Below are 26,740 nucleotides of genomic sequence, written 5' to 3'. Positions count from 1 at the left end.
ACCCTCAGCAGGTGACTTCCGGTCAGTCATTGTCGGCTAACGGTGGTTTGCTGGGCAGCCATTTAGAAAAACAGCTGTTTTTGGAAGTTCCACTCAAGGAATCAGCTGATCGACTGCAATTCACTGCGATCGGTGGTCACCTGCTAAAGGTTCTGTTCGCCTGGTACTCTGAATACGGAAATCCTGCAATTTGGCTGAGAATGTGCGCCGGCGGCAATGAATCTCGGCGGAAAATCGATATTTTCACGATTCAGATCACCAGGCCAGCATAACATTTAATAGGTGGTTGCAATTCGATTTCATCCAACTAGGAACCTGCTAATTATTCTGTTCACCTGGTACTAAAAATTAAGAAATCGTGCAGTTGTCATCGGAATGTCATGTTACTCGGCAATCCATTTATCGGACAACCAACAGATTTTTCGACATAAAGCACCAGGCGAACAGAAACCTTCAGTAGGTGGTCGACGATCTCTTTCTTTGGTTTTTCTAGGGATGGGTGCGTGCGTACTTATTGGCAAGAGTATAGGGGATTTTCGTGCCATTTAATACAAAGTCGTGTCACGAACCAAACTTCACGACCTTTCAACATCTCTAGTTTGATATTCCCTTTTAACTAACGGCTAAGGCGGCCATCTTGAAAAAACAACCGCTAAAATTATATTTTTCTTCGAAGTATCAAGCTTTCTGTTTGCCTGGTACCGAGAAATGGTAAACTCAGGAAGATGCACTAAGCCTTTTAAAGCACTTTAAATGACCCGGCGTCTACAGTAATTATAAGTTTATTTCTAGTACGAAAAGTTTACAAAATTTAAGGTTTAATAACAGTCGGTTGATAAGACGACCCTCTAGTTAGTTTTGGCTTATCTTACACCCTCTCACACACCCACGGACTTTTTGCAATCCGCCGGAACGCAGGGCAGATAAAGAACTTCAGGCAGTACAGCCGTAATCTAAACAGTAATTGGAATATTAAGCCAAGACAGCACAAGGTTTAAAGTCGTCGCGTCCGGGCGGGAATGCCTATTTGGCGGCCTTCTCGGCGGCCAGCTTCTCCTGGAAACGGCGACGCCTCTGGGCGATGTACACCACCCAGATGAAGGAGATGATGGCCATACTGATGGACCGGAACATCGGGGGCACGTAGGCGAAGTTAAGGTACACGAACAGGGAGAGGTACTGCCAGTTGGCCCTCAGCAGGGGCCAGTAGAGCTTCTCCACATTCTTGATCGCTGTGTCCGGGGAGTTGCCCTGGAATAGATTAGGGGTTATAATTCTGGGAGCTCATGAAGAGATTATGCAGCTATAACTCCCACCTCGAACAGGGACAGGAAGAACAGCGAGAGGGCCTGGTAGATGGGAGCGTAGACCAGTCGCTCGGACAGGAACAGGAAGAACCTCCTGAAGCGCACGTCGTGGTCGAAGAGTCGCTCCACCGTGGAGTAGAAGTAGTGCGGAACACTGCCTCCAAAGATCAGGCCAAAGAGTCCGTAGGCAAAGACACTATGCTGGTTGAGGGTCTTGGCCCCCGCCAATCTCTGGGAGGTCACATTCGCCGAGGTGGCCAGGACGCATCTGCAACCAGGAGCAGCCAATGGGTTAAGCGGATCGCTTGATAAGCGGTTCAATGCACTTACGCCGTGATGGACTTGGTGCGGACCGGGTGGTTGAAGAGTTGCTCCAGATAAGTGCCGAAGAGCGAGTACAGGGGCTTCGAGAGAACCATGTTGTACCTGGGGAATCAAGTGCGTAGGATTGGGATGCAGGTTAAAGTGCAAAGTGCAAATAGCCGAGGATTGATAACGATCCGCGAAACCGGTTCCCAGTGTTTACCTAAGAACTCCAATCGTCTTGGCCGCCGCTTAACAAATGAGTACCAACACCTGTAGACATAGGTACTAACTTTAGCTCTGATTAACTAGTTCCAGCCACTATCGATAGGCGGATCTATCGATAAGGAAAGTATGTAAGCTGGTCACTCTGCGAGGGTTCCATTAAATACGGCATAGACCAGACCAGACCCCATATAAAGCAATCAAGTCCTGAAAATTACCAGAGTTTTCCGGCCACGATGGAGTTTCCACCTTGTCCTCCCTCGCTAAAGTCCATCCAGCACTTCCTGAAGTTGGCCCAGGAGCACGACACTCGAGATGTGGTCATAGCCTACTGGGCGAGATTATAGTAAGTACCCATAGATCGGTTTTTCCTGCTCCTCTGCATCTTTATTGTTCTTTGTGTACTCCTGGATCTAGTGCCCTCCAGATTGGCCTCAAGGCCTCTACCCAAACGGGCGAGGAAACCAAATTACTGCTGGGTCAGTAAAAATCCAATACGCATATTCCCTAAGTATGACTCATCCGTGTTTTGTTTTGGTTTCCTATTGGAACCATTAGGTATCATGGACTGGCTGGAACAGATGAAGAAGCAGTATGCTGACAACGAGGCCCTCACCAACGAGGTTGCTGCCCAGGCTCACATCGAGAACTACGCCCTTAAACTCTTCCTGTACGCTGATAAGCAGGATCGCGAGGAGAACTTTGGCAAGTGGGTCACCTTTACAATCCTTCCAATCGATTTCTGCAACTCATATGCATGTGATTCCTCCCCAGAAACGTGGTCAAGGCCTTTTACTCCAGCGGAGTTCTGTACGACATACTCCAGACCTTCGGGGAGCTGAGCGAGGAGGCGCTGCACAACAGGAAGTACGCCAAGTGGAAGGCCGCCTACATCCACAATTGCCTAAAGAACGGAGAGACACCGATTCCCGGTCCCTTGCCAGATGACGATGATGAGGCGGAGCTCGAGGGGGAGAATGCCAATGCCTCGGCAGACACATCGCCCGAGGAGGCAGCGGGTGGAGCTGATCCAGCTCCTGCTCCTGCCCCCTACCAACCGGAGCCAGAGGCAGAGCCTCAAGCGCCAGCTCCCTCATCCAGCGTGGTCCCTCCCACCGCCGAGGAGGTGCTTAACAATCCGAACAAATTGCCCAGTCCGCCGGTGGACGAGGAGAAACCAGGTGGCTTTGTGCCCTACGTGCCCACGGCTCAGCCCCATCCGGCCACGGCGGCCACCATCTACCAGCCCATTGTGCCCGTGGCGGGAGTGCATATCACTCCAGACCAAATGATTGCCGCCCAGAAGTATTGCAAGTACGCCGGAAGCGCCCTCAACTATGACGACGTAAAGACGGCCATCGAAAACCTGCAGAAGGCCCTAAAGTTGCTGAGCACTGGATCCGAGTAGGGAGCCCACACGATATGTATTTAGGCATCACATCCTAGGCACAGTTACAGCTTAGAGCATCAGTATACCCAATAATCTACGCTTAACACGCGCTGCTAAACGAAAGTAAAGGAACATTCAGATTGACTGACGTTGGATAATTAATTTTAAATATGTATGAGTTGTTCAAATTTATTAAAATTGTTTCTAAAAGTCGTAATGTTGATGGTTTCGACTAAGTGCCCGTTACGAAGAGGATTTGATTATAATTTGGTTTGTTCTGGTCGTGTCTTTATGCCGCGGCTCTACAGTTTTAGTTAATATCTCTCGCCATTACAATAGTTTTGTTTTTTGTTTTGTATACGATAATTATTTGGCACCAAAGTGAAAACATGAATTTCGATTTGCTAGAATGATGGGTGAATGAATTTGTGACCCAAAGACAGGGCGCGCCAATCTAAGGTGCTAAAACAAAGCTGGATCAGTGAATGACTATGAGTATGCGTGATGATAAGGCAGGCCTAATCCTGCTTGACCCCATTCGCCGGAGGCTGGGTGGCCGCGGAGGCCTCGTTCTGAAGGCGGGCGGTCTGGTACCAGACCACCAGGCGACCGCCCAGCATGAAGGTGAACACCAGCGCCGGTCCGGAGCGCTCGAAGGGATCACTTACCATCCAGTGCTGGTAGATGCCCAGCAGCATCAGCACCAGCAGCGTGACATTGGCCGCATTCTTGACCTTATCTAGGGGTAAATATGGAGTTTATTAGTTTGATATATCTCATATTAATGTTTCTTTAGCTTACGATAGGGAATCAGAGCCATGGCCAGGCCGCAGACGATCTCCAGGATGCCAACGGTGCGCCGGTACCACTTCGAGGGGATCTTCACGCCAAAGAGGGCGGTGAGCGGAAATACTTTGGCATACTTGACGTACTCTGTGCGCTGCAATCGAGAGGAAAGGAAATTGAATATGACTTCGCTGCGGCACGGGGATATAATTAATCTTGCCCAGAAACACTACCCAAAGGAATTTGCTCCGCCCAGCGGAAGGCAGTGCAGCCCGTTTATTTTTAAATGGAAGCAAGCTTTCTTGTTGTCACATTTGCATGTGGATCTCTCTGTTTTTGTTGGCATCGTTGGCCCCAAGTGTTTGTGGTAATGCGAAGGTAATTTCAATTACAATTACAATTACACCACTGGGAGCACAGCAAACAAAACAAATATTTCGAAATTCAAAAAAAGATTGAAAAACATGAGATTTTTGAAAGTAAAATGGCGCGTAACGAATGCAATGCCAATTTGAAAACATCCACTGAATCGATTATGCACATATATGATGTTTTTTATATATATAATATTTATACTATATTATTTTAATATTTCAATATATAAAATGTATTGAGTAATCTGTCGATTCACCCTATTGCATATACATACATATATCAAACAAATTTGTACACTCTGAATTGATTGAAAAGCATACGTCATGGTGGCTTTCTTTTGAGAAATTGTTTACATTGCTATGCGAAATATTTTTATAGCAATGAAAACGAAATCTTTGGGCGTTGTTTTTACAAAAAGTAAACAAAAAATTCCCACAAACAGCTGTTCTACAAATCTTTAGCTATTTCAAGTTCCACACGCATGTTTCTTATTTGTTTGGAGGTTTTCAAAACAATTTACAAACAAGGTGATTAATAATTAGCTGGCCAAATTTTCAAGGTTTCCCAATTCTTTAGAATTGTAAATATAGGTTTGTTATTGGATAGAAAAATTGTTAAACATCCTATAAGTTTTTGAAAATGTGGTAAATTTGTGTGGGTCTTTAAATGAATCACAATCTATTTGAAAAATTAAAAAGTATATTTCATACTGACCTAAAATTTAAGAGTTTCCTGAATCATTAAAACTCAACATTTTTGGAATTCTTTCAAGTGAATTTTTTTTTTTTTGCTATTTCGCTTATAAAGCATCTATTTTTCCTGAAATATCTTTGAAGATCATAGCGACTCGCGACGTCTGAATGTCAGCGATTGGCATTGATGGGGTCGAGTTCAATGCCCATTAGTCAGTCATATTTCCGAAAGGCGTTCTATATCTATTATGGGACTTTTCCTAAAATGCTTTCTACAACCATTTACATAATAGCGTTCCATTAAGGGAAAATATGGACTTAAAACTGCAATTTAAATGGTATAGAAGTGAGAAAAATCGATAGGCTGCACCCCTTGTGACCGGCAAAACTCCGGCTGTATCGATTTTCCAGAAACACATACCAGGTCCTTGTACAGATCCTTGCTGATGTGCGGCGTCAGCTTGAGGGTGCCCACGAAGATGAAGAACAGGCCCAGCAGAACGGAGAGGCTCTTCAGCACGATCGTATTGGATGCAGGGGGCATCTCGACCGATTTATGGGTAAACACTTTCGGGGCTATATATCCCAAGTGGGCCGCTGAGGCTGGGGGTTCGGAGGGGCCGGAGTTCACTGGGAGCCCCTAACCACCAATACAACACACCCTACCAAAACACACCGGTCGCTAATTTTAGACCAAATCTCGCAGCTTTTCGTGCCGATTCGGACGGACCACCAGCAAATTGAAGCACACAATCCGAATGTTTTCAAAATCGCTGCGGTGCGGTATGTATAATTTTATGAATTCTTAGTCCGCGGCGTTTTGGTTCCCTTCTATTTATTTCATTTTCACCCGGCACCTTTCCTTTCCGCTTTCAGTTTCGCGTTCGAAAAGAGACTGATTCCGAATCAGATTCAGACCAGTTGCAAAGTTTATTTCGGCAGCATCCCAAACGGAATGGCGGAAAATCAATATATGCTCACATGCCCGGTGCTCTGGCCGAGAATCGAGAGTTACGAGTTCAGAGAGGACAGCCGGCCCACCCCGGAGAGTGGAAAGTGAAGAGCACCAAGGAACGGCAGCTGGACCCACTCCTCATCGGGTGTCGACGAGTCGGGTGGTGGTTGTTCCGAAACTGGCGCAATTAAGGCCAAAGACCCCGGCCAGCAACCCTTAAGGAGCCCCAGATAAACAATCATTAGGTGAACAAGCATTCGCCAAATGCATGGGCCTACAAAAATCTGAAGTTCTTTGCGAGTTTAAGGGTTTTTGTCAATTCAGGGCACATAACTAGACCTATTGAAACAAAATTACGAAGGGTTTGCGGTCTAGTTCACTATTAATCAGCAAAATTAAATGTTGTTACCCACTTTTAAATGACATTCTTTATTATAATTAGGCACTTTTTATACCGATGATATTGGCTTTTGGTGACTTTTCTCTGTACAAAGGTTTTCAAAAGGTGACCTCAACCTGACTTATAAATTCAAAATAATAACACGAAACATTGGTTTTACTAATTTATTATCGAGTTTACTTAGATCATACTTAAGATTACTACCCTATACGTAAGTGTATACCACTACCAGCCCATTGGTCCTCCGGGCAGACCAGGTCCACCTCTGCGATGGTGTTCCTCTGGTGGAGTCTGGGGCGTGTGGTAAATTCTCTTGGACTCAGCCATGCGTTGGTTGTAGCTCTGGATCTGCTCCTGCAGTTGGGCATCCTCCTGCTGGGCTCGTTGCTCATCGAACTCCAGACTGGCCACGCCATCCAATCGATCAAGATCTACCCAGCCACGGAACCGGACACACACCCCGTTCATGATGAAATTGGAACGTAGATGCACTTTGCCCCGCTCTCGTTCGAAGTCGCACTCTTGCTCCTGGGCATAGGGATTGTGGTTGGCGTTGAAGTAGAGCTGCAGGTTAGTGCCGGAGGCCACCATCGAAATCTCTGCATAGCCCTTGCGGCAGTCGTTGATGAACCTCATCCGGCGCTCCTCCGCCGCCCGTTCCCTGTAGCCCGTATAGCGCACCTCGCTCTCCCTGCTGAGCCGTCGGAAGAGCTCGTCGCTCTCGAACTTTGATCTCTGGTCGGGAACCACTCGGGGCATCTTGAAGATAAATCGAGGTTTGGGCTGCTCGTACATGGCCATGGCTTCGTATGGCGGAATCATCCCATTCAAGGCACCTGCGTCTCCGAGATTCTGGTGATGATGCATGGTATTTGCTATATCTGTATTCTCTGAAGTGAAAATGTTGACTGATCTCCAATGGGATGTTAAGTCTAATTTATACCAAATAAGAGATGTGGTACAGGTAGGTAATTGATTTAAATAGAGTTACCTGAGGATTTATAGTAACTTAATGTTTTATGACCTCTTATGTTAGGTAATGGGAAAAGCTTATTTAAACATCTGGAGTTATGTACCCTTTTTACGGTTTGATCCTAGGGCGTTCATATTCAAACCTTTTCAGGTAGGCAACACCCGGGTTTTTCGCAAAACAGATTAAATTTGCATTAGAAAAATATTTCGTTATGGTTTTATAAGATGTCTACAATTTCATGCAATAAAAAACATTACCAACTTTTTATATGTTACAAATTGTTGGTGAGAAAAGTGATTAACCAAGTGTATGTTTTTATTTAACTGATTCAAAAATCGAGGTATTTTTAAATCGATATTTAAAAATCGAAACACTTTGTAACGGTATTATGTGCAGTATTGGTTAATACAGCATATTAATTAAAAGAGGTGACAACAGTAAAAGTCCTAAAACAGGTGACAACTCTAGCCCCACCAAACAGCTGTAGTTTGTGAATTGTATTGTTTAGTTCTAACAATTGGTTAAAAATGTCGCTTGTTGCTTATGCCGCCAGTTCTGACGAAGACTCAGAGAACGAGGAGGAGGAAAACCCGGGGCCACAAGTGGAACTGGTGAAACCAGCAGCCAAGCCGAGCACAACAAATCCCTCCAGTGAGGAACCTATAGAACCTGATCCAACCAGTGGTCACATTAGCGATGAAGACGACGATTACGTTCCACAAGAAGTGTCCCTGCAGGAACTGAAGCCTTCCACGGGAAGACTTCTACTGGCCTTACCCAAGCCAAAAGTCACTACTCCCGCTACAAACCCAGAAGTTGAGGATGTGGACCAGCTGGTGACCTCCGCCTTTGCCAACTTGCCCATGCCACGAATGGCAGCGCCAGGAAAGCCCATCATAGAGGAGAAGGACGACGAGTTCCTCCACAAAAAAGCACTGCCAGTTGAAATAGAAAAACCTCCACCGCCGCCAGTAAAAGGGCGCGTCAAGATCAGCATTCCCTCGCTGCGGGAATTCTCCGATGTAGATCGGGAGAAGGCTGACAAGGCCAAGAACAAAGTGGACAAACCCAATGTTCCAAAGGGGTCGGGACTGCTAAGTATGCTGCCGCAGGCAAAGTCAGAGAGGAATTTCTCCAAGAACTCTTCATCCGTGGCAGCCACTTCCACAGCGAACTCCACATCAGCTCCTAATCCAACAAGTAATCAGCCTGTGCAGCCTCGATCTTCTCCAGCTTTTGTGCCCGATACAGTAAAGCAGCGTCGGGCAGCGCACAATACCGAAGGTGTAGATGGCCCCAAGGCTGCTCAAAAGAAGAATCCTGAAGGAAAAGTTGCTTCCAAGTCCACAAAAGTCAAACCCACTTCCCTGGTGAATGCCAGCGATAGTGAGGATGATGATGAGGGCACTGGAGACTTTTTCTCCCTAAACTCCGAACAAAAACTGCCCGAGGTGAGCAGCAATGAAATTAGCGCACTAGTGGCCAAGCGAGCAGCTAAAATGGTCGAGGCCAGTAGCAAATACCTGGAGGAGATTGCCGAGAAGGAAGCCGCCGAAGCAGAGGCCGCCCGACTTGAGGAAGAGCAGACGCAGCTGGCACAGAAGCGTTACCACGAGCAGCAGCTAAACCCAGAGGCCATGGACGCGCTGGTGGGCAAGAATGCCAAACGGCGGCGAAAGGAGGCCAAGGAGATGCAGGTGATCGACATTGTGGGCTCACAGGTAATGCCCGATCGCGAGGAATGGATGCGAACGGCGCTGGCCTCGTCCACCACCTTCCAACCCACTGGAGTGCTGACGGACGAGGAGCCAGTGGCAGGAACGAGGCGCAAGCACCAGATCACCTACCTGGCGCACAAGGCGAAGGCCAACGAAGCCGAGCTGCAGGCCATGTGGTCGGCCAACCGGCAGACCCGTCGAGCCACCCAAAGCAAATACGGCTTTTGAGTTTCCACTTTATGTACACCTAATCCTAAAATACATGCTTAATCCTACTGAATCCAGCCCTCGCGTTTACCCAACCTGCTGCCCACGTAGAAGATGGCGGTGCTCAGCAGGAGGACCACCGGGGCAATGGTCACGTAAATGGGAATCTGTTGCGGGTACTCCAGCGTTAGGCAGATCATGACCTGCGAGGAGATGGTCAGCAGAACGCCGGCAATGTTCCATTTGTATAGGAACAGGAGGTCCGTCAGGCAGGTCAGGTTGCGCCATTTGCGGATGAACTTTATGATCACGTAGATGATGATAATCACATCAAAGAACCAGAGCGGCGTGAAGGTGACGAACCAATTCCAGGTGGTGCGGGGGTCCAGGCGCAGGCACAGCAGAATCAGGAAGACCAGGACAATGAACCAGGTGAAGAGTGCCCGGTGTGCCAACGTCATGTTTTTATATTATTTATAACTTTTTCATGGTAGGTCGGAAAGTAAACAAAGCGTAGTATAATTTTTGATTGCACTTTTTCCCAGTGTTGTAAAACACTGTCATTATATACGGCCCTTTACAGTGACAACTAAAAGTTAATAACAACACAACTAACAGAACAATAACGCACCCAATCCAATTAATTTAATAATATTTTCAACAAAATACAACATATATTTTGAGGAATTTAATAAATTGACATTAAATTTAAAACTGTATTTTTGATAAACACCCTTTGTTTACAAATGGCGTACAAATACGTTGGTAACCAGTGCATCCCTGCCAGCAGTTGACAACCCTGTTTGCGCTGAGAAGAAGAAGATAATTGACGTGTCACAATTTCAACGATTGGTTGGTGTTTTTCATAAAATTAATTGTTGGCAATAGATTACGTGTTTTTTAAATAATCCTAATAGCGGATAATAATACAACACACCTACTTTTTCTTATATTAATACAGGCAAGTGCCCGCACCAACCGAAAAAGGGCGCTTGAAAGAAAAGCCGACAGCCAGAAGAGGAACCCATTTTGAGACACATACACAGGCAAATCGGAAAAAGTGCCAACATGCTGACCAACTTTGAGTCCAAGTCGGCGCGGGTGAAGGGCCTCTCCTTCCACCCGAAACGGCCCTGGATCCTGGTCAGCTTGCACAGCGGCGTCATCCAGCTGTGGGACTACCGGATGCACACGCTCCTCGAGAAGTTCGACGAGCACGACGGACCGGTGAGAGGCGTGGCCTTCCACCAGCAGATGCCCCTCTTCGTCTCCGGCGGAGATGATTACAAGATCAAGGTGTGGAACTACAAGCAGCGCCGCTGCATCTTCACCCTGCTGGCCCATTTGGACTACGTGCGCACGGTAGCCTTCCACCACGAATATCCGTGGATTCTTAGCGCCTCCGACGATCAGACCATCCGCATCTGGAACTGGCAGTCGCGCAACTGCATCTGCGTGCTGACGGGCCACAACCACTATGTAATGTGCGCCCAGTTCCATCCCACGGAGGACCAGATCGTCTCTGCATCCCTAGATCAGACGGTTCGCGTGTGGGACATCTCGGGTCTGCGCAAAAAGAACGTCGCTCCCGGACCCGGAGGCCTCGATGATCACCTGAAGGGTCATCCGGGTGCCACCGATCTGTTTGGCCAAGCGGATGCCGTGGTCAAGCATGTACTCGAGGGCCACGACCGTGGCGTAAACTGGGCCAGCTTCCATCCCACTCTGCCACTGATTGTGTCCGGTGCCGATGATCGCCTGGTGAAGCTGTGGCGAATGAACGAGTACAAGGCCTGGGAGGTGGACACCTGCCGCGGCCACTACAACAACGTGTCCAGCGTGCTGTTCCATCCACGTCAGGACCTGATCCTCTCGAACGGTGAGGATCGCAGCATTCGCGTCTGGGACATGACCAAGCGCCAGTGCCTTTTCACATTCCGGCGGGACAACGAGCGCTTCTGGATTCTCACGGCGCATCCAACCTTAAATCTGTTTGCAGCTGGCCACGATGGAGGTGATTTAATCAAGATATTTTAGAGATTATTGTATAGATTGTCTGTCCTTTTCACAGGTATGGTGGTTTTCAAGTTGGAGCGAGAGCGTCCCGCCTACGCCGTGCACGGCAACATTCTGTACTACGTAAAGGAGCGTTTCCTGCGCAAGCTAGACTTTACCACCACCAAGGACACGGTAGTGATGCAGCTGCGTCCGGGCAAGTCGCCGGTTTACAGCATGTCGTATAATCCTGCATTAAACGCCGTTCTCATATGCACGCGCACCAACAACCTGGAGAACAGCACCTACGACCTGTGCCAGATTCCCAAGGACACTGAGAGCCAGAGCGAGTCGGACAGCAAGCGCAGCTCTGGAATAACCGCCATCTGGGTGGCCCGCAATCGGTTTGCAGTGCTAGATCGCAACCAGCAGTTGGTGATCAAGAACTTTAAGAACGAGGTGACCAAGAAGCTGCCCACTTTCTGCGAGGAGATCTTCTATGCCGGCACGGGCATGCTGCTCATCCGGGATCCCGAGTTCGTCACTCTGTACGAGGTCCAACGCCTTGTCTCCGTTGGAAGCATCAAGCTGGCCAAGTGCCGCTACGTGGTGTGGTCTCCGGACATGTCCTTGGTGGCATTGCTCTGCAAGCACTCGGTGACAATCTGCGACCGCAGGTTGCAGTACTTGTGCACTGTGCAGGAGAACTGTCGGGTGAAGTCTGGCGCCTGGGACGAGTCGGGCGTGTTCATCTACACCACCAGCAACCACATCAAGTACGCTATCACCAACGGAGACCACGGCATTATCCGAACATTGGATCTGCCCATTTACTTGACTCGCGTCAAGGGCAACCAGGTGTTCTGCTTGGATCGTGAGTGCCGCACTCGCGTGCTTCATATCGATCCCACGGAGTACAAGTTTAAGCTGGCCCTGATCCAGCGCAAGTACGACGAGGTGTTGCACATGGTGAGGAATGCCCGTCTGGTGGGCCAGAGCATCATTGCCTACCTGCAGCAGAAGGGATATCCGGAGGTGGCTCTGCACTTTGTAAAGGACGAGAAAACGCGATTTGGACTGGCTTTGGAGTGCGGCAACATCGAAATTGCCCTGGAGGCAGCCAAAGCTCTGGATGACAAGGACTGCTGGGATCGTCTGGGCCAGAGCGCCTTGCTTCAAGGCAACCACCAGGTGGTGGAGATGTGTTACCAGCGGACCAAGAACTTTGACAAGCTTAGCTTCCTCTACCTGATTACCGGCAACCTGGAGAAGCTCAAGAAGATGAACAAGATCGCTGAGATCCGCAAGGATGTCTCCGCCCAGTACCAGGGTGCTCTGCTCCTCGGTGACGTCAAGGAGCGGGTGAACATCCTCAAGAATTGCGGACAACTTTCGTTGGCCTATCTCACAGCCGCTACCCATGGATTTGACGACCTTACAGAGTCCCTGAGCGAGACGATCACATCGCAGGGCAACACACTTCCCGAAGTTAATCCCAACGCTCAGTTGTTGCAGCCACCAGTGCCCATCCAGCAGTTGGAGACCAACTGGCCACTGCTGTCCGTTTCCAAGGGCTTCTTCGAAGGCGCCATGGTCACCAGGGCTGGATCCAGCGCCACTGCCCGCCAGGCGCTGAACATCAACGCCGATGCTGCAGTGCTGGACGAGCACAATGGCGGCGGTGATGGCTGGGGAGCGGATGCTGATCTGGGTCTGGATGAGGACGGCGATGAGGAGATGCACGATGCACTGAGTAACGATGGAGAAGGTGGAGCAGGAGGAGAAGATGGAGCCGGCTGGGATGTGGGCGATGACGATCTTGTGGTGCCTGAGGAGCTGGCCTCCAAGATAAAGGCCTCTGCCCTTGATAGCAACTACTATGCGGCGCCTAACAAGGGCTTGTCTCCTGCCCAACAATGGGCAAACAACTCGCCTCTGGTGCTGGACCATGTCAAGGCCGGATCCTTCGAGACCGCCTTCCGTTTGCTGCACGACCAGCTGGGAGTGGTCAACTTCAAGCCATTCAAGACACTCTTCCTGCAGAACTACGCCTGCTCTCGCACCAGCTTCACGGCCAATCCGAATCTGCAATCGTTAAGTGGTTACCCACTGCGGAACTTCTCTGAGACAAACATCAAGCTGCAGCGTCCGGCGGTGGGCATCAAGCTTAACGATTTGGTGGCGCGTCTACAGGCTGGATACCAACTAACGACATCTGGCAAGTTCTCCGAGGCAGTGGAGAAGTTCCATTCCATCTTGATCAGCATTCCACTGCTGGTGGTGGACACGAAACTGGATACGGCGGAGGCCCAGCAGCTGCTTAGGATCTGCGCGGAGTACATCGTTGGTCTGAAAATGGAGACTGTCCGCAAGGGCATGCCCAAGTCAACGCTGGAGGAGCAAAAGCGTCTGTGCGAGATGGCAGCCTACTTCACACACTGCAAGCTCCAGCCCGTGCACCAAATCCTCACCCTGCGTACCGCCCTCAACATGTTCTTTAAGCTGAAGAATTACAAGACGGCCGCCTCCTTTGCCCGCCGTCTTCTGGAGTTGGCTCCTCGCCCAGATGTCGCCCAGCAAGTGCGGAAGATCCTGCAGGCCTGCGAGGTTAACCCCGTGGATGAGCATCAGCTGCAGTACGAGGAGTTCAATCCATTCACAATCTGCGGTATCAGCTGGAAGCCGTTGTACAGGGGCAAACCCGAGGTTACCTGTCCCTTCTGCTCCTCCTCCTACGACCCGCAGTTCAAGGGAAGTCTCTGCACCGTTTGCGAGGTGAGCCAGATCGGCAAGGATAGCATCGGACTGCGCATCTCCAATCTGCAATTCCGCTAGGACGGACAGGCTTGTTTGCTTTCTAATATTTACGTTTCCTCCACGCCAAGCGAGACCCCTTAGTTTAGTTTTACACGATTCTTGCTTATTATGTATCAAGTTCAGTATCTGTATATTATAATGGTATAACATCAAATCAAGCAACTGGTTTTCTTCTATATAAGCAACTGTATGTAATGCAAATTGATGGTTTCGTACGATTTAAAGAGTCTCTTAGACGATGACTACTGTATTTGCATATAAAAAGCTCTTAAAAATCTTAACTCTATTCAAAACTCATCCCTGTCTCAATCCGGCTGCCTCACAGCGGAAAACCCAGAATGAATAATGCGGCATCGATTAGTAATTATGTATTTTAGTTAAAGATACGACACTAATTCCACACTAAGTTGTAAGTATAATACCATAAAAGCATACGTAAAGTAAGCATTAGATCTAACACTAGTCTAAGAGCATAATTATTCGAGCGTGTCTAACGTAATCGTATTGAAATCTCGCAAGGGGAGGCCCCGCCAAGGGGCTCGGAGCATTCTCAGTTGTCCATGAAGTATTGAGTATTCGCGAATTGAGTCTCTAGCTGCTGGTGATGCGGCTGCTGCTGTTGGAGCTGCAGCTGCGGATGCGACGGCCCTGGCGCCGTCCACAGGTCTAACTAACGGCGCCACATGCTGGCGCCGACGCCAATGCCGCCGGAGGCAACGCCCCGTCGCACCGCCTCCATCTCGTCCTGTCGGTTGTCGCGGTAGGCGCGCTTGGTGTCCTCGAATTCGCGCAGTCGCTGGTTGTAGCGATCGATCTGATCCCGCAGGATGGCATCCTCATGCATCGCCCGCCGCTCGTCGTACTCCAGACACCCCACGCCGTCCAGCCGCTCCAGATCCATCCAGCCGCGGAAGCGGACGCAGACCCCGTTCATAATGAAGTAGGACTTGATGTGCACCTTGCCGTGCTCCTTGTCAAAGTCGCACTCCTTGTCGTGCAGGTACGGATTCTGGTTAGCGTTGAAGACCAACTGCAGATTTGTGCCCGAGGCCACGAAGCTGGCCTCCGTGTGTCCCTCGCGACAGCCGTTCATGAAGCGCACCTGACGCTCCTCGATGCTGCGCTCCCGGTAGCCCGTGTAGCGCACCTCGCTCTCCCGACTGAGCCGCCGAAAGAGCTCGTCGCTCTCGAACTTGGACTTCTGGTCGGGCACCACGCGCGGCATCTTGAAGATGAAACGCGGCTTGGGCTGCTCGTACAATCCGATAGTGTCGTAGGGAATCATGTTGGCCAGGGCCGCCTCGTTCATCATTTTCTCGGTTTAAGCGCGACTCGTTCGCTGGATCGAACGCTGGAATGGGGTCTGTTTCTGTGGGTTCTTCTGCAGACCTCTGCGTATACGCAATGCTCCCTGGAACACAATTCACTGAACGGGGTCTCTTTCGGGAGCTCCTTCGACGGGCCTTCTACGTGTACGCAATAAGCGTTTGTGTCTCAGCACACTGAATGCTAATTGTTTAAATTTCTCGCCTCCGTCGCAAAAAACAACGCACAATACAACAAAAAGGATGGTTTGCGGTTTTGATATACCAACTGACGCGGCGTTGCCACTGGGATAAAAGTGGAGTCGGAAAGTATAGAGATGGGACACGACTCTGAAACGCGTGATCAAATAATAGTGTTTTTAAGCACTATTATTCTTTATATATAATATTTTAAACTAAAGTAGATATATGCGACGTTTAAACACAGTTAATAATTGTTCCCCCTGATAATTTGTACGTTGGGTGTTTGTAACACTTAAGAACTTACCGCAACTAATTTCTTTATTTCAGTTAATTTCCTTAATGAAAATACTTTCTTTCAATACACTATTTTTTAAATATTACTTCGCTCACACCATGCACACTTTTAAGGCACGCGCACATCCCTAGAAATAACCAACATTCACTTTTCGACGGTCTGGCAGCGCTGTTTCGTAAATCACCGCTTTTCTACTTTTTTATTCAGTTTTTGGGAGTTTTCCGCTGAAAATTCAAAGCACAGACATTCTTTTGCCTCTCCTGCATACTTAGGCACACTATGTACACATTTATTAGCTATACTTTTCGGAAAACAAAGAAAACCACCGAGAACCTGATTTCCCGCGCGACTCAGTTTTCCAGCGACTCAAAAATACTAGATGTTTTGGTATTTCTTGGTATTATTTGAATGGTGGCTATCACGGTCACACGGCGTGTTTACAAAATATAGAATTTTGGTAGGAACAACAGGTGCTATATACCCACGTTCCTGGCCGATATGAATGAGACCCCCACTGCGGACAACGAGAAGCGACCCCAATTCGGAACTCGCCTGCTCACGGACGCGGACGACGTCTTCAAGCACAATGCTTGGTAAATATGGGATGCAAATCCTACGGAGATTGGCCAGCAAAACTTGGGAGCACACTCGCCAGCGTAAGAAACCAGCCGGAGCGGGCAGCCGGGTGCTCACCGATGTGCGAGAGGTGTTCGAGTTTAATGCCTGGTACCTATCCGTAGTTCATGGCTCATGGAAAACCCTCTAATTCTCGATCCCCAGGGACCACGTGCAATGGGACGAGGAGCAGGAACTGGCCGCCCAGGCGGCGGTGGCCAAAAACTCGGCCAGCAAGATGGAGGCTGAGCAGAAGGACCGATTCCAATCGGATGCACCCAAGTTCTGGGACTCCTTTTACGGCATTCACGACAACCGCTTCTTTAAGGATCGCCACTGGCTCTTCACAGAGTTCCCAGAATTAGCTCCTTTGACCACTGATGCGGCGGAGCAGCAACCCCGCCGCATCTTCGAACTGGGCTGTGGAGTCGGTAACACTATTTTACCCCTCTTGCAGTACAGCTCTGAGCAGAAGCTAAGGGTTTCCGGTTGCGATTTCTCCGCCCGGGCCATTGAAATCCTGCGGAGTCAACCCCAGTTCGACGAGAAGCGCTGCGAGGTGTTCGTCATGGATGCCACGCTGGATCAGTGGCAGGTGCCCTTTGAGGAGAACTCACAGGACATTATCGTAATGATCTTTGTGCTGTCCGCCATTGAGCCGAAGAAAATGCAGCGGGTGCTGGACAACTGCTATCGCTACCTTCGACCAGGTGGCATGCTACTCTTCCGGGATTATGGCAGATATGACCTGGCACAGTTGCGCTTCAAAAGCGGCAAGTGTTTGGAGGACAACTTCTACGTGCGCGGCGATGGCACCATGGTGTACTTCTTCACGGAGGAGGAACTGCGGGGCATGATGACCAAAGCGGGGCTGAAGGAGGAGCAGCTCATTGTGGACCGCAGGCTGCAGGTCAACCGCGGTCGGGGCTTGAAGATGTACCGCGTTTGGATACAGACAAAGTTCAGGAAACCGCTTTAGTACATTTAGTTTCTAGTTTGCATAAGAGAAAAATTGAGTAGTGAAAATGGCACTTGGCATTGCATTAATAATATATATATATAATAATCACTGTTACTAAGTCAGAACATTATTTTTTACTTATTAAAGTGTGTGCTTTAAACCTTATGGATTCCTTAAGAGAAATATACAAATTTAAAGTACAAATAAAGTCTGCAAAGAATGAATGGTTGTAGGATTTTAATATTGTTTAATTAATTAACAAATTTGGAATTATTGCAACCAAATTGTTGATTAGCTAGTTAGATCTTATTTTAAAAATATTTTCTTTAAGTCCTGACTAAAAAGCCCGGCTTGCCTTTGAATTTGCCACCCCCTTGGCATTCGCTACTTGGAAATCGCCAAGGAAAAGCTTCTCGCTGGAATACCAATCGCTTCTGACCATCCAGGCAGCTTTTTCCCCAAATACACATAACAGTTAGGAAAGCTGCAAGTTTTCGCAGTTGGCCAAAAACGTCGTAAGTGAAAATTTTCCTTGTGCTGCGTAAAATAATTCTAAGAATATTATTTAAGCATAGTTTTTTCTAAACTATAGCTGTGCAATTTGTAGTTAATGTGTTGCTCATCAAGAGTGCTAAAATAGTTGATTAGGGAACAGGAAAATCGAGCTAAGAACGTCGATCCAAGGCAGTCAAAACCTTTGTCGTACAGAATTTCATTGATTTTTCTATTTTTTCAGCCCGAGACCAGTTGGACACTTGAAATTATTTTTAAAACGTTTTGCAGTTTGAAGATAGTTTTAAAGTGCCCCTGGGGCTAGGCAACGGAAATAGGAAAGTACATGCCCATCTAGGTGGGCGTGTGTTGCTGCCCTCTAAATTGCCCTCTTTGGTCCTTGAATAGAACAACCCATAGCACCCGATTCCAAGTACCAGCCGATATACTAAAAATAGTATTGCAACTATTTTCGCACTCTATTCAGCAGCAGTTTCAGCGCTGAGCCAGAAAATTCCTGCGAAAGGCTGTCGTGGCAAGTGTTACCCGCACACACACACACATACACATCGCCCAGTTCCAGATCCAGCCAATCCCCCCGTGGAGTGGAGTGAATTTTCATTGACGACTGGGGGCGAAAAAGCTCTGGCGACAGAGAGAGAGAGTGAGAGAAAGCGGGCGGCACTGAGAGCGCAACCCTCTTGAACAAAAACAACGAAACAGAGTTCAGCTGCACCACCACCCACCACCACCTACACCCACAGTCCACCTCCATCCCGACCTGCGGCAGTGGAAGACAGCGAAAGAGGCCAAGTGCATAGAGTACCTTCATCCTAATCATCGCCAGCCGAATTTGTTGAGGCCACCACAGGTCCACCAAGCGACTACAGCCACAACCACACAGCCACCAGAGCCATGTAAGTGGATGGACATTATCGATTTGCCTTTCCGGCGGGGGAATGGGGGATTGGGGATTCCCCCCATTGGGTTTTCGCACAGAGGGAATGCTCATTTGATAGCCGCATTAAGTATACGCAGCATGGGTCGCCCATTTCATTTGTCATTTGTCCAAGTGGACCAGACACGTAAAACATACAGAGGAAACCCGAACCGGAGCAGCTGCAACCGCCATTTCGGCTCACTAGTCATGATTCACTTGGCGATGACGTTGCCGCATCACATGGCCAAGTCTCTCACACCGCAAAATCAATAAAAACACGTTTCGCACCAGTGAGTCAGGACATGCAAACTCATTTGCACCTATTTGGGTTTCTTTAAAACCACTTAAAATATGAGTAATAAAAAATGCTACAATAATACATAGTATTACTTTCATATCCATTGCATTTCCGAAGATATTTCACTTTCAGGCAAAATTCACAGTTCTAAAAATAATCTCCTATATAAGCAAATTCAATGTTGCCGGTGTTAGGGGTAGCGTTCAGATATTGATTTGTTTTTCTTTGTGGGCAAATAACAAAAGGAAATTGGTTTCAATAGACATTTTGACAATAACATTTAACTTTTAACACATTGCCTCAAATAATACTAAGATATTATTTAGGATATTAATCATTAAACCTAAGATCCTTACAATTTTTTTGTTCCATATACAAAATTAAACAACAATCATAGCAAAAATTTAAAAAAACTTAGTTTCAATATTTATAAACTTCATTTCACACAAAAAATTGCATTATTATTTACGATTAATAAGTTCCCTTCCTTTGGCCCCCGCAGAGCTCAAAGGACGAGGTAAAGGTCTAAGTTTGGGGGTCTAAGATGGGCAAGAAAGACAAGAACAAGGAACCGTAAGTGTGCTCCTTATTCAAAGGGTAGCTGGCTAGAAATATACTCCAGCACTGTCTATAGAGCCCACACGTATCTTCGAGATGTTTCGATTAAAGCTAGAAACTATAGTCCTACCGTATAAGCCCCCACCCGAACACCCAATCTTTGTGTAATTTAAGTGATGTATTTAATTTGAGAGCCCCCGTTGGGAGTTGATTAGTCTTGGTCCTTGCTATTTTTGTCCCCACCGATGTTCGAATGACTAATGATAACCTTACATCCCGTAGGGCGGACGCTGCACCAGCTGGTGATGCACCACCAAATTCCGGAGCTCCGGCCGGAGAGGGCGGCGATGGCGAGATTGTGGGCGGACCACACAATCCGCAGCAGATTGCGGCACAGAAGCGTCTGCAGCAGACGCAGGCGCAGGTCGATGAGGTAAGTTGTGGGATTGATAAGAATGACTTTATTAAAAATAGGATGACCTAGAACACTATGATCAGTAGTATGTAAACGCGGTTACACGTACACCATTTTAAATCACTAAATCCCTATTTTCCCGACTAGGTCGTGGACATCATGCGCACGAATGTGGAGAAGGTGCTGGAGCGTGACAGCAAGCTGTCGGAGCTGGACGATCGTGCCGATGCCTTGCAGCAGGGTGCCTCGCAGTTTGAGCAGCAGGCGGGCAAGCTTAAGAGGAAATTCTGGCTCCAGAACTTGAAGGTGGATATGCAATAACCATAGCCTCTGTTAAACCGAATTCTAACCTTGATTTTCTTCCCACAGATGATGATCATCATGGGCGTGATTGGCCTGGTTGTCGTGGGCATTATTGCAAGTAAGTTGGTAGATCCTAGCCCGACTTCGTATACTCATTACCGGGACACACACCCCCTAGAGATACTGACCCCCACAGCCAGTCGACTCATCCACACACAGAACCGAAAATATACTTTCAAGATTTCCCAATTATGTTTGTCTTTTGAGTTTGCCTTGGTTTAGCGCTTTCGTTTCTCTACACACCGAATCTAAATTCCGTTCTTAATTCCGTCATTTTTTTCTCTAGGTAACTTTATGTAGATTGCTAACTAACTATTCCATAAGAAACTAGTAACTTAGCCGCAATGCAATGCATATCGAAACCAAATCAAAAGTCAATCAATCAACCCAATAAGAACCAATCGAACAAAAAATCGATACCAAATTCAGACTCATTTACAACTGCTATGAGTAGAGCTCCGAACTCACAGTCCAACTGATCGTTCGCTCAACCGATTCGACCTAGATGCCTTGCGAAATTTCCATAACTATATAGATCGATCGATCTCATATCATGTCATGCGCTTCAACCACCAATAGAACAATAACTAAATGCGGTATATTTGTATTGTACTATATATATGCCCAAGCCCAACATCATCTGGTTCCATACGAGCATACGCACAGGTTCGGTAATGATTTGATTTGATGCCCACTGAAAGTCGTGTCGTGTGTTGTTATCGTTCCGTTGCCGTTTGCCCAACCCGTAATCAAGTTGTGATCACTCCGGATATCGGATATCGGATCTCTGATCTCTGTCCATGTGGATTGCGGCTCTCCCGAGAAGTGGCAACCTGTGTGGTGGAGATGGACCGACGATATCCGTTTGTACCCGTTAGCCTTGACCGTAGGACCTTAAGTTCCAAATAGCTAGCGTAACTCCCGTAAGCAGTAATCGTAAAGTTTGTGGTTTGTTCAGTGTTTCGTTATCCGTATCCGTATCCGTCTTTCGTTTGTTTCGTTCTGATATTGGCAGCAGCACCACAACCACAGACACACGATTGTGCCAAATGTCCTTTGTAAAATATATACAAAAAACTCGAATCCAGTTACCCAGTAAACGTAGTACCTTCTTTAAACTCGTTACTCGATACTAAGTCTCAACTCAAAAACGCAAACGGCCTTCAGATCGAAAGAGCTAGCCTTACTTGTACCACCGAACCACAGCAAAAGCATAAAGTACTGCCATATTCTACTTGCTTTACCTTTGTTTCTTAAATGTTTTCACTTTTCACCCTGATTTGATACACTCTTTCTGTACACTGAACCATATTTTTGAACAATTACAGAGAAAGACGAAGAATAAATATACACTGAAAGAGCTTTAGCTTTGTACAATTTTCTTAACCATAAGCAAAACAATTTACCCCAAAATAACACTTTGTGTGTGAGGTAAAAAGCGAGAGCAAACTTTTATTTATTACTCATACGCCACGTTTATCGCTAGGTGCACCCGTTGAAGAAATCATTTCTTTTACATGACTCAAAATTTCTATTGGTTTTAAGTTTTTTTGTGATCAACTATATCTGCTTTTGAGCAAATCAAAAACATAAACTCACCGAAACAATTTCTCGTAGAACCGTACATGTCGGATGATAATGCTGCTCCGCAGCCTCCTGCCTTGCAGCAGCAGGTGGCTCCGGCATCGGCAACTGCACCAGAATCAGCACCACCACCACCACCACAACAACTACAACTACAACAACAACAACAACTACAACCACACCACCATACACAAAATCAAAAATCCGAACCACCGACACTCGAGAAACCATTGGCCGAGAAATTGACCGAACAACCACAGAGTCCGTCGGATGAAGTGGCGACTGGACAATAGAACCGCTCACGATCTCTCTTGAAAACCACCAACCGAACAGCAACAACAGAAACTAATCAGCCATCGATTAACCACCAAAAGCCGCATCCGTAGAACCATAGTCAAAATTAATCACACTCTCTATTTGAATCCATTGACAAAAACGCTCTAATCTGATACACTGTAAGCGGGAGGAGGTTTCAAGGGAAGACAGCTTTCTGTGACTGCCTAAATGTACATAACTATATTGATATTCGTTCGATGCAGTTGTCCCATTGTCCACATCCCATGTCCACTATATTGCTATATTATTATCCCATCATGAGTGAGCTTTTAACCATTGAAGTGTAATATTTATGGCGTATACTCGTGTATCGATGTCTGAGATTGGCTAAAGAGAGCTGAAGCACCTTGTGTTTTACCCGATTAATTCCTGTATTATTTCCCTGTAACAGATAAACTTGGCCTCATAGGCGGGGAGCAGCCGCCTCAGTACCAGTACCCCCCACAGTACATGCAGCCACCGCCGCCGCCGCCGCAGCAGCCCGCCGGAGGACAGTCGTCGCTGGTGGATGGGGCAGGAGCAGGAGGATCGGACGGCGGGGCAGCAGGAGCTGGCGACCACGGCGGCGTATAAGCAATCTGGCTGCAAGGACGAACGCTTCTCGATTAAAAATATGCCCCCTCCTCAAAAAGGCGGGCGAAACCAGATTAAAAAAAAAAAAAACAAAGGAAAACTCAGTTAAACTAGAAAATCTCGAGAATTGCAATGAAAACTCAATAATAATTTCCACTTAGACGATCGATGTGCACGAGTTGGTGTGAGAGGTTTTAAGTAACTTACGTCATAATATTAATACTAAATCTAAAGAAGACGCTCCGGACAAATTGAAGTTGTTGCTAATTTGTTTATGGTTACATTATTTCATGCATAAAATAAAAGAAAACGGTATATATAAATATAAATACAAAATATAAAAATACAAATACAAATATATGGAACTTGAATATTACGAGTGACTCTCTAAACCACGTACTACCCAATATGGAAATATGGAACTTGGATCTCTGCGCTGCACTGGCAACAAGGAGCGCCAGTGGAAGCAGGAGGACAGGCGGTCGCTTCCCGATGTTCGCAGCTCTTTGAACTCAGTTTCCTTAGCAAATCAACTAGACAAAACACAAAAAAAAAAAACTAAAACGAAAAACAACTATTTCGGAACAAGACCCAAAACCAAAGAAATCTCAGCTTTGTTCCTAAGTAAAGTTACGCAAATATGAATATTCGAAATGTATAATCCAAAAAAGATGTTTGAAATCGACAGGCCATATAAGATTGACAGTTAAAAATGTATTCATGGAACTTTACTTATATATAGAGCAAGTGTAGTCGGCTGAAAAATACAAACAAGTGGGAAAGAAACCAGAAACCTAAAGTCTAGTCAAAATATACAAAGCGATTTTGTTTGCAGAATTATGTTTATGTGCAATCATTACTGTTGTGTTTGAAAAACAGTTTCGATTGAAAGATGAAACCAGACAGTTCAACGATTAAATTAAGCGCTAGACACACAATACGTTGGTTATCCAAAGGATTTATTGATTTACTTAGCTCGACGACATATGTTTGTATATTTCAATGTTACGAGTAATAGACGAGGCGGTACTTAGAGCATATATATGTACGTGTATGTAACGATATGATATTTAGATCTCACACACTCCACCCGATCCCCAATCCCCAAACCCATAACCCCCTCATAGCCGATCAGAAGCAGAAATAACTTTGAGACAACACTCGTAGCACATATTGTACTCACCTTGTTCTGAATATAAACAACCTATAACTACGATTAATGTATTAACTAATTGATTCTACAAGCGCCTGCCCAAAGTGCTTTGCCTACCAACCAATTTTGGGGCACGAACAAATCGAAAAAATTAATTAATGAAAAACCAAAGAGATTAAATGGGAGGAAAACGAAGCAAATCCAAATCCGAATGCAGGTATTTTTAGCAATATTCGTAGCGTGTACAATATGTCGCCCTTAAAGCTTATTAGAATCTCGTTCAATGTCCATCTCAGACTCAACCAGACACTTCACATGCATATAACCATTAACAGATATAAATCGATATATGTATGTAATAACCAATGACAAATGTTTAGCAAAGCGTTTCGATTTTTGTTTGGATTTTAACAAAACAAAAAAAAAGGGAAATAAGAAAACAATTGTATACACAAAAAGACCTAAGAAAAACACCCGGAGAACGGAGAACAGGGGTTCCCAAGATTGCACTGCGATATTACAGAACCCTTGGGGCGGCGGAGCAAGTAATCCCCGTACTAAAACACAGACGGACACACAAAACAAAGAAAAACTCTATAAGAATCCCCAAAAACCACAGACGGCAAATGAGAGTATATATATATGAACCGTATATAAACAATAATATTACTAATTAATTTAATGATTAATTGCACCCCGAAAATACATAATTATTTAAATAAATAAATAAAAAAAATGTCATTGTGTTTTCTTCTCCACAACAGCGGATAACAGTTTCTGATTGGTTAGAATATACTCTCTTTAATGGGAGTCTTAAAAACGATTTAGGATTTATTAAATCTTGAATCTTGTAAGGGAGGCTTAAAAAATACTTATTACTTTCTAATTGTATGTTTCAACAGCAAAGACTTTACTTAAACAATGATTTAAATGCTTCTACATTTATTTTCTTGTGCTAACTATATTAGAATCCTGCTAGTGGACTGATATAAATTTTCTAGGACATAATAAAGTTATGGGAACTTATCCTTTAACAATGTGAGCTCTAATTGTTACCTGGGACCGAATTACTTTCCCAATTAAGCAACAAAGGGAGCGCAGCCTAAAAATAGGAACACACAAAAAGTGTAGCATACTATCCAGCGCTCGGCTAGCCAAATTGCGCACTTGACTACGGGAAAGGATACGCTTCGATATACCAACCGAACCCACGTGGCTGCATACATAAATAACAAACAGGATAATGGAAACAAAAACCCGTCTGCGGTGGGGAAGCCTACATTTATATCTGGGGAAAAGGCAAGTGGGGGAGAAAAGGGCGCCTGTTTACCACACTTGCCACACCTGATTAAAATCTATTGACAATGCAGGCGACGGCGAAATTGGAGCAGCGCTAACAAGGGCCCACAAAGGAAACGGCAACACCACCCTTCGATGCTCCAGTTGCTCCTTGAACCCGGGATCCCAGCCAGCACTTAATGAAACCCAATTACCGGAGGTGTCCGCCAGCCAAATCCTGGAGGCGGATGGCAAACAATAACAGCTGCGAAGAGCCCAGCTGCTGCCGCAACACCTGCAAATTTTATTTGCATTTTCCTGCCATTTTAACACCCTGTAAATATTGACTAAGGGTATATTGTTTTGTATTCAATTAGTTACTTAACATGACCAAATTTTATCTTTCAGTCAGTAAAAATCTAAATGATTCCGAGATATAATAAAGAAGGTCCTTTAAAAATAAATATAAAAACATAAATATCATATCATAATATATAGGTGCAAAAAGGAAAATAAAACAGTATGGAATGCATTATTATTATAAATATGTTTTTCCGGACTTTCTTTGTTTAATATTAATACTTTGAGTAATGTAATATCTTATCTACTTGTTTCTAGCTTATGAATAAACATATATGTTTCTGTAAATTGGTATGAAATATTATTGGTTATTATATATTTTGTTTTTATATTATTACTATTATTGTATATTTAGAGATAGATTAAAGAGGGTCTTTTGAAAATAAATATAAAAACATAAATATCATATCATAATATATAGGTGCAGGGAGGAAAATAAAACAGTATGGAATGTGTTATTATTATAAATATGTTTTTCGGACTTTCTTTGTTTTGTATTAATACTTTGAGTAATGTAATATCTTATTTACTTGTTAAAGGAACCTTTCTAGCTTTTGAATTAACATATTTACATATATGTTTCTGTAGATTGGTATCAAATATTATTGGTTATTATATATTTTGTTTTTATCTTTATCCTAACAAATTTTTTCATTAGATTGATATAAAAAAAAGGCTATATGTAAGAATTACTTTTCCTAGGCCTGGTAAACTTAATGCCGTAACACTCGGTCAACGGAAATTTACTTGTTTATTATTATTAACTTCGTCGCCTTTTCCCGGCAAGGACATGCGCAACACCCCCGCCTGCGCCCACATCACTCGCCCACCCCTCTGCGGCACCAGGGATTACGGCAAGGGACGTGGA

At 45.9% G+C, this 26,740-nt stretch overlaps 10 protein-coding genes across 16 annotated transcripts; 5 read left to right on the top strand and 5 right to left on the bottom strand.

The window, feature by feature from the left end:
- Positions 1 to 801: 801 nt before the first annotated feature.
- LOC119553515 (peroxisomal membrane protein PMP22) lies at positions 802 to 1,946 on the bottom strand. The gene is made up of 4 exons (XM_037863937.1): positions 1,834 to 1,946; positions 1,638 to 1,733; positions 1,317 to 1,575; positions 802 to 1,251 (listed from the first exon to the last, which is right to left on the bottom strand). Exons 2-4 carry the CDS (start codon positions 1,724 to 1,726, stop codon positions 1,024 to 1,026), a joined length of 576 nt encoding a protein of 191 aa, XP_037719865.1. The 5' UTR covers positions 1,727 to 1,733; positions 1,834 to 1,946; the 3' UTR covers positions 802 to 1,023.
- A 92-nt stretch (positions 1,947 to 2,038) lies between these two features.
- On the top strand, positions 2,039 to 3,442 carry LOC119553514 (vacuolar protein sorting-associated protein VTA1 homolog). The gene is made up of 4 exons (XM_037863936.1): positions 2,039 to 2,181; positions 2,253 to 2,314; positions 2,394 to 2,544; positions 2,610 to 3,442. The coding sequence occupies exons 1-4, from the start codon at positions 2,072 to 2,074 to the stop codon at positions 3,241 to 3,243; spliced, it is 957 nt and encodes a 318-aa protein (XP_037719864.1). The 5' UTR covers positions 2,039 to 2,071; the 3' UTR covers positions 3,244 to 3,442.
- LOC119553516 (transmembrane protein 35A) lies at positions 3,384 to 6,009 on the bottom strand. Its single transcript, XM_037863938.1, has 3 exons — positions 5,500 to 6,009; positions 4,027 to 4,165; positions 3,384 to 3,964 (listed from the first exon to the last, which is right to left on the bottom strand). The coding sequence occupies exons 1-3, from the start codon at positions 5,620 to 5,622 to the stop codon at positions 3,744 to 3,746; spliced, it is 483 nt and encodes a 160-aa protein (XP_037719866.1). The 5' UTR covers positions 5,623 to 6,009; the 3' UTR covers positions 3,384 to 3,743.
- A 649-nt stretch (positions 6,010 to 6,658) lies between these two features.
- On the bottom strand, positions 6,659 to 7,300 carry LOC119554653 (protein brother). Its single transcript, XM_037865653.1, has one exon. It carries the CDS (start codon positions 7,298 to 7,300, stop codon positions 6,659 to 6,661), a length of 642 nt encoding a protein of 213 aa, XP_037721581.1.
- A 574-nt stretch (positions 7,301 to 7,874) lies between these two features.
- On the top strand, positions 7,875 to 9,420 carry LOC119554233 (proline-rich protein PRCC). The gene has a single exon (XM_037865064.1). The coding sequence runs from the start codon at positions 7,934 to 7,936 to the stop codon at positions 9,350 to 9,352; it is 1,419 nt and encodes a 472-aa protein (XP_037720992.1). The 5' UTR covers positions 7,875 to 7,933; the 3' UTR covers positions 9,353 to 9,420.
- Positions 9,347 to 9,875, bottom strand: LOC119554238 (transmembrane protein 60). The gene has a single exon (XM_037865072.1). It carries the CDS (start codon positions 9,790 to 9,792, stop codon positions 9,397 to 9,399), a length of 396 nt encoding a protein of 131 aa, XP_037721000.1. The 5' UTR covers positions 9,793 to 9,875; the 3' UTR covers positions 9,347 to 9,396.
- Positions 9,876 to 10,074: 199 nt separating this feature from the next.
- Positions 10,075 to 14,301, top strand: LOC119554232 (coatomer subunit alpha). Its single transcript, XM_037865063.1, has 3 exons — positions 10,075 to 10,183; positions 10,293 to 11,345; positions 11,403 to 14,301. The coding sequence occupies exons 2-3, from the start codon at positions 10,400 to 10,402 to the stop codon at positions 14,159 to 14,161; spliced, it is 3,705 nt and encodes a 1,234-aa protein (XP_037720991.1). The 5' UTR covers positions 10,075 to 10,183; positions 10,293 to 10,399; the 3' UTR covers positions 14,162 to 14,301.
- A 195-nt stretch (positions 14,302 to 14,496) lies between these two features.
- Positions 14,497 to 15,757, bottom strand: LOC119554237 (protein big brother). Its single transcript, XM_037865071.1, has one exon. The coding sequence runs from the start codon at positions 15,453 to 15,455 to the stop codon at positions 14,814 to 14,816; it is 642 nt and encodes a 213-aa protein (XP_037720999.1). The 5' UTR covers positions 15,456 to 15,757; the 3' UTR covers positions 14,497 to 14,813.
- A 596-nt stretch (positions 15,758 to 16,353) lies between these two features.
- Positions 16,354 to 17,640, top strand: LOC119554234 (methyltransferase-like protein). Of its 2 annotated transcripts, none has more exons than XM_037865065.1 (2): positions 16,354 to 16,672; positions 16,727 to 17,640. In XM_037865065.1, exons 1-2 carry the CDS (start codon positions 16,449 to 16,451, stop codon positions 17,538 to 17,540), a joined length of 1,038 nt encoding a protein of 345 aa, XP_037720993.1. In that variant the 5' UTR covers positions 16,354 to 16,448; the 3' UTR covers positions 17,541 to 17,640. The 2 variants fall into 2 exon arrangements, with proteins under 2 accessions (XP_037720993.1, XP_037720994.1); XM_037865066.1 differs by having other exon boundaries at positions 16,360 to 16,539.
- Positions 17,641 to 17,990: 350 nt separating this feature from the next.
- On the top strand, positions 17,991 to 24,948 carry LOC119554236 (vesicle-associated membrane protein 2). 6 transcript variants are annotated; one of them, XR_005219808.1, is made up of 8 exons: positions 17,991 to 18,037; positions 18,505 to 18,931; positions 19,755 to 19,825; positions 20,093 to 20,243; positions 20,373 to 20,531; positions 20,595 to 20,646; positions 21,917 to 22,019; positions 22,900 to 23,036. XR_005219808.1 is itself a non-coding variant. In XM_037865070.1 (7 exons), the coding sequence occupies exons 3-7, from the start codon at positions 19,797 to 19,799 to the stop codon at positions 23,079 to 23,081; spliced, it is 573 nt and encodes a 190-aa protein (XP_037720998.1). In that variant the 5' UTR covers positions 17,991 to 18,037; positions 18,505 to 18,931; positions 19,755 to 19,796; the 3' UTR covers positions 23,082 to 24,948. The 6 variants fall into 6 exon arrangements, 3 of the variants coding, with proteins under 3 accessions (XP_037720998.1, XP_037720995.1, XP_037720996.1); XR_005219806.1 differs by lacking the exon at positions 21,917 to 22,019 and adding an exon at positions 22,206 to 22,627 and having other exon boundaries at positions 22,900 to 23,013; XR_005219807.1 differs by lacking the exon at positions 21,917 to 22,019 and adding an exon at positions 22,206 to 22,627 and having other exon boundaries at positions 18,021 to 18,037; positions 18,502 to 18,931; positions 22,900 to 23,013.
- Positions 24,949 to 26,740: the final 1,792 nt, after the last annotated feature.

The sequence above is a fragment of the Drosophila subpulchrella genome, chromosome 3L (assembly GCF_014743375.2).
Source record: "Drosophila subpulchrella strain 33 F10 #4 breed RU33 chromosome 3L, RU_Dsub_v1.1 Primary Assembly, whole genome shotgun sequence".
NCBI classification, from domain to species: domain Eukaryota; kingdom Metazoa; phylum Arthropoda; class Insecta; order Diptera; family Drosophilidae; genus Drosophila; species Drosophila subpulchrella.
Note: the sequence above shows the minus strand (reverse complement) of the source record. Positions and strands in the feature narration are given on the sequence as shown.

Coding starts and splice junctions, on each gene's coding strand:
- LOC119554237 (XM_037865071.1), bottom strand. CDS start 15,455: ATGATGAACGAGGCGGCCCTGGCCAACATGATTCCCTACGACACTATC.
- LOC119554238 (XM_037865072.1), bottom strand. CDS start 9,792: ATGACGTTGGCACACCGGGCACTCTTCACCTGGTTCATTGTCCTGGTC.
- LOC119554233 (XM_037865064.1), top strand. CDS start 7,934: ATGTCGCTTGTTGCTTATGCCGCCAGTTCTGACGAAGACTCAGAGAAC.
- LOC119554653 (XM_037865653.1), bottom strand. CDS start 7,300: ATGCATCATCACCAGAATCTCGGAGACGCAGGTGCCTTGAATGGGATG.
- LOC119554236 (XM_037865067.1), top strand. CDS start 19,797: ATGGGCAAGAAAGACAAGAACAAGGAACC. Junction 20,244..20,372: donor CGCAGGCGCAGGTCGATGAG/GTAAGTTGTGGG, acceptor TTTCCCGACTAG/GTCGTGGACATCATGCGCAC. Junction 20,532..20,594: donor TCTGGCTCCAGAACTTGAAG/GTGGATATGCAA, acceptor TTCTTCCCACAG/ATGATGATCATCATGGGCGT.
- LOC119553516 (XM_037863938.1), bottom strand. CDS start 5,622: ATGCCCCCTGCATCCAATACGATCGTGCTGAAGAGCCTCTCCGTTCTG. Junction 4,166..5,499: donor AGGATCTGTACAAGGACCTG/GTATGTGTTTCT, acceptor TCTCGATTGCAG/CGCACAGAGTACGTCAAGTA. Junction 3,965..4,026: donor CATGGCTCTGATTCCCTATC/GTAAGCTAAAGA, acceptor ATTTACCCCTAG/ATAAGGTCAAGAATGCGGCC.
- LOC119553515 (XM_037863937.1), bottom strand. CDS start 1,726: ATGGTTCTCTCGAAGCCCCTGTACTCGCTCTTCGGCACTTATCTGGAG. Junction 1,576..1,637: donor CGCACCAAGTCCATCACGGC/GTAAGTGCATTG, acceptor TCCTGGTTGCAG/ATGCGTCCTGGCCACCTCGG. Junction 1,252..1,316: donor TCTTCCTGTCCCTGTTCGAG/GTGGGAGTTATA, acceptor AATCTATTCCAG/GGCAACTCCCCGGACACAGC.
- LOC119554232 (XM_037865063.1), top strand. CDS start 10,400: ATGCTGACCAACTTTGAGTCCAAGTCGGCGCGGGTGAAGGGCCTCTCC. Junction 11,346..11,402: donor TGCAGCTGGCCACGATGGAG/GTGATTTAATCA, acceptor TCCTTTTCACAG/GTATGGTGGTTTTCAAGTTG.
- LOC119554234 (XM_037865065.1), top strand. CDS start 16,449: ATGAGACCCCCACTGCGGACAACGAGAAGCGACCCCAATTCGGAACTC. Junction 16,673..16,726: donor GTGTTCGAGTTTAATGCCTG/GTACCTATCCGT, acceptor CTCGATCCCCAG/GGACCACGTGCAATGGGACG.
- LOC119553514 (XM_037863936.1), top strand. CDS start 2,072: ATGGAGTTTCCACCTTGTCCTCCCTCGCTAAAGTCCATCCAGCACTTC. Junction 2,182..2,252: donor GCCTACTGGGCGAGATTATA/GTAAGTACCCAT, acceptor TCCTGGATCTAG/TGCCCTCCAGATTGGCCTCA. Junction 2,545..2,609: donor CGCGAGGAGAACTTTGGCAA/GTGGGTCACCTT, acceptor ATTCCTCCCCAG/AAACGTGGTCAAGGCCTTTT.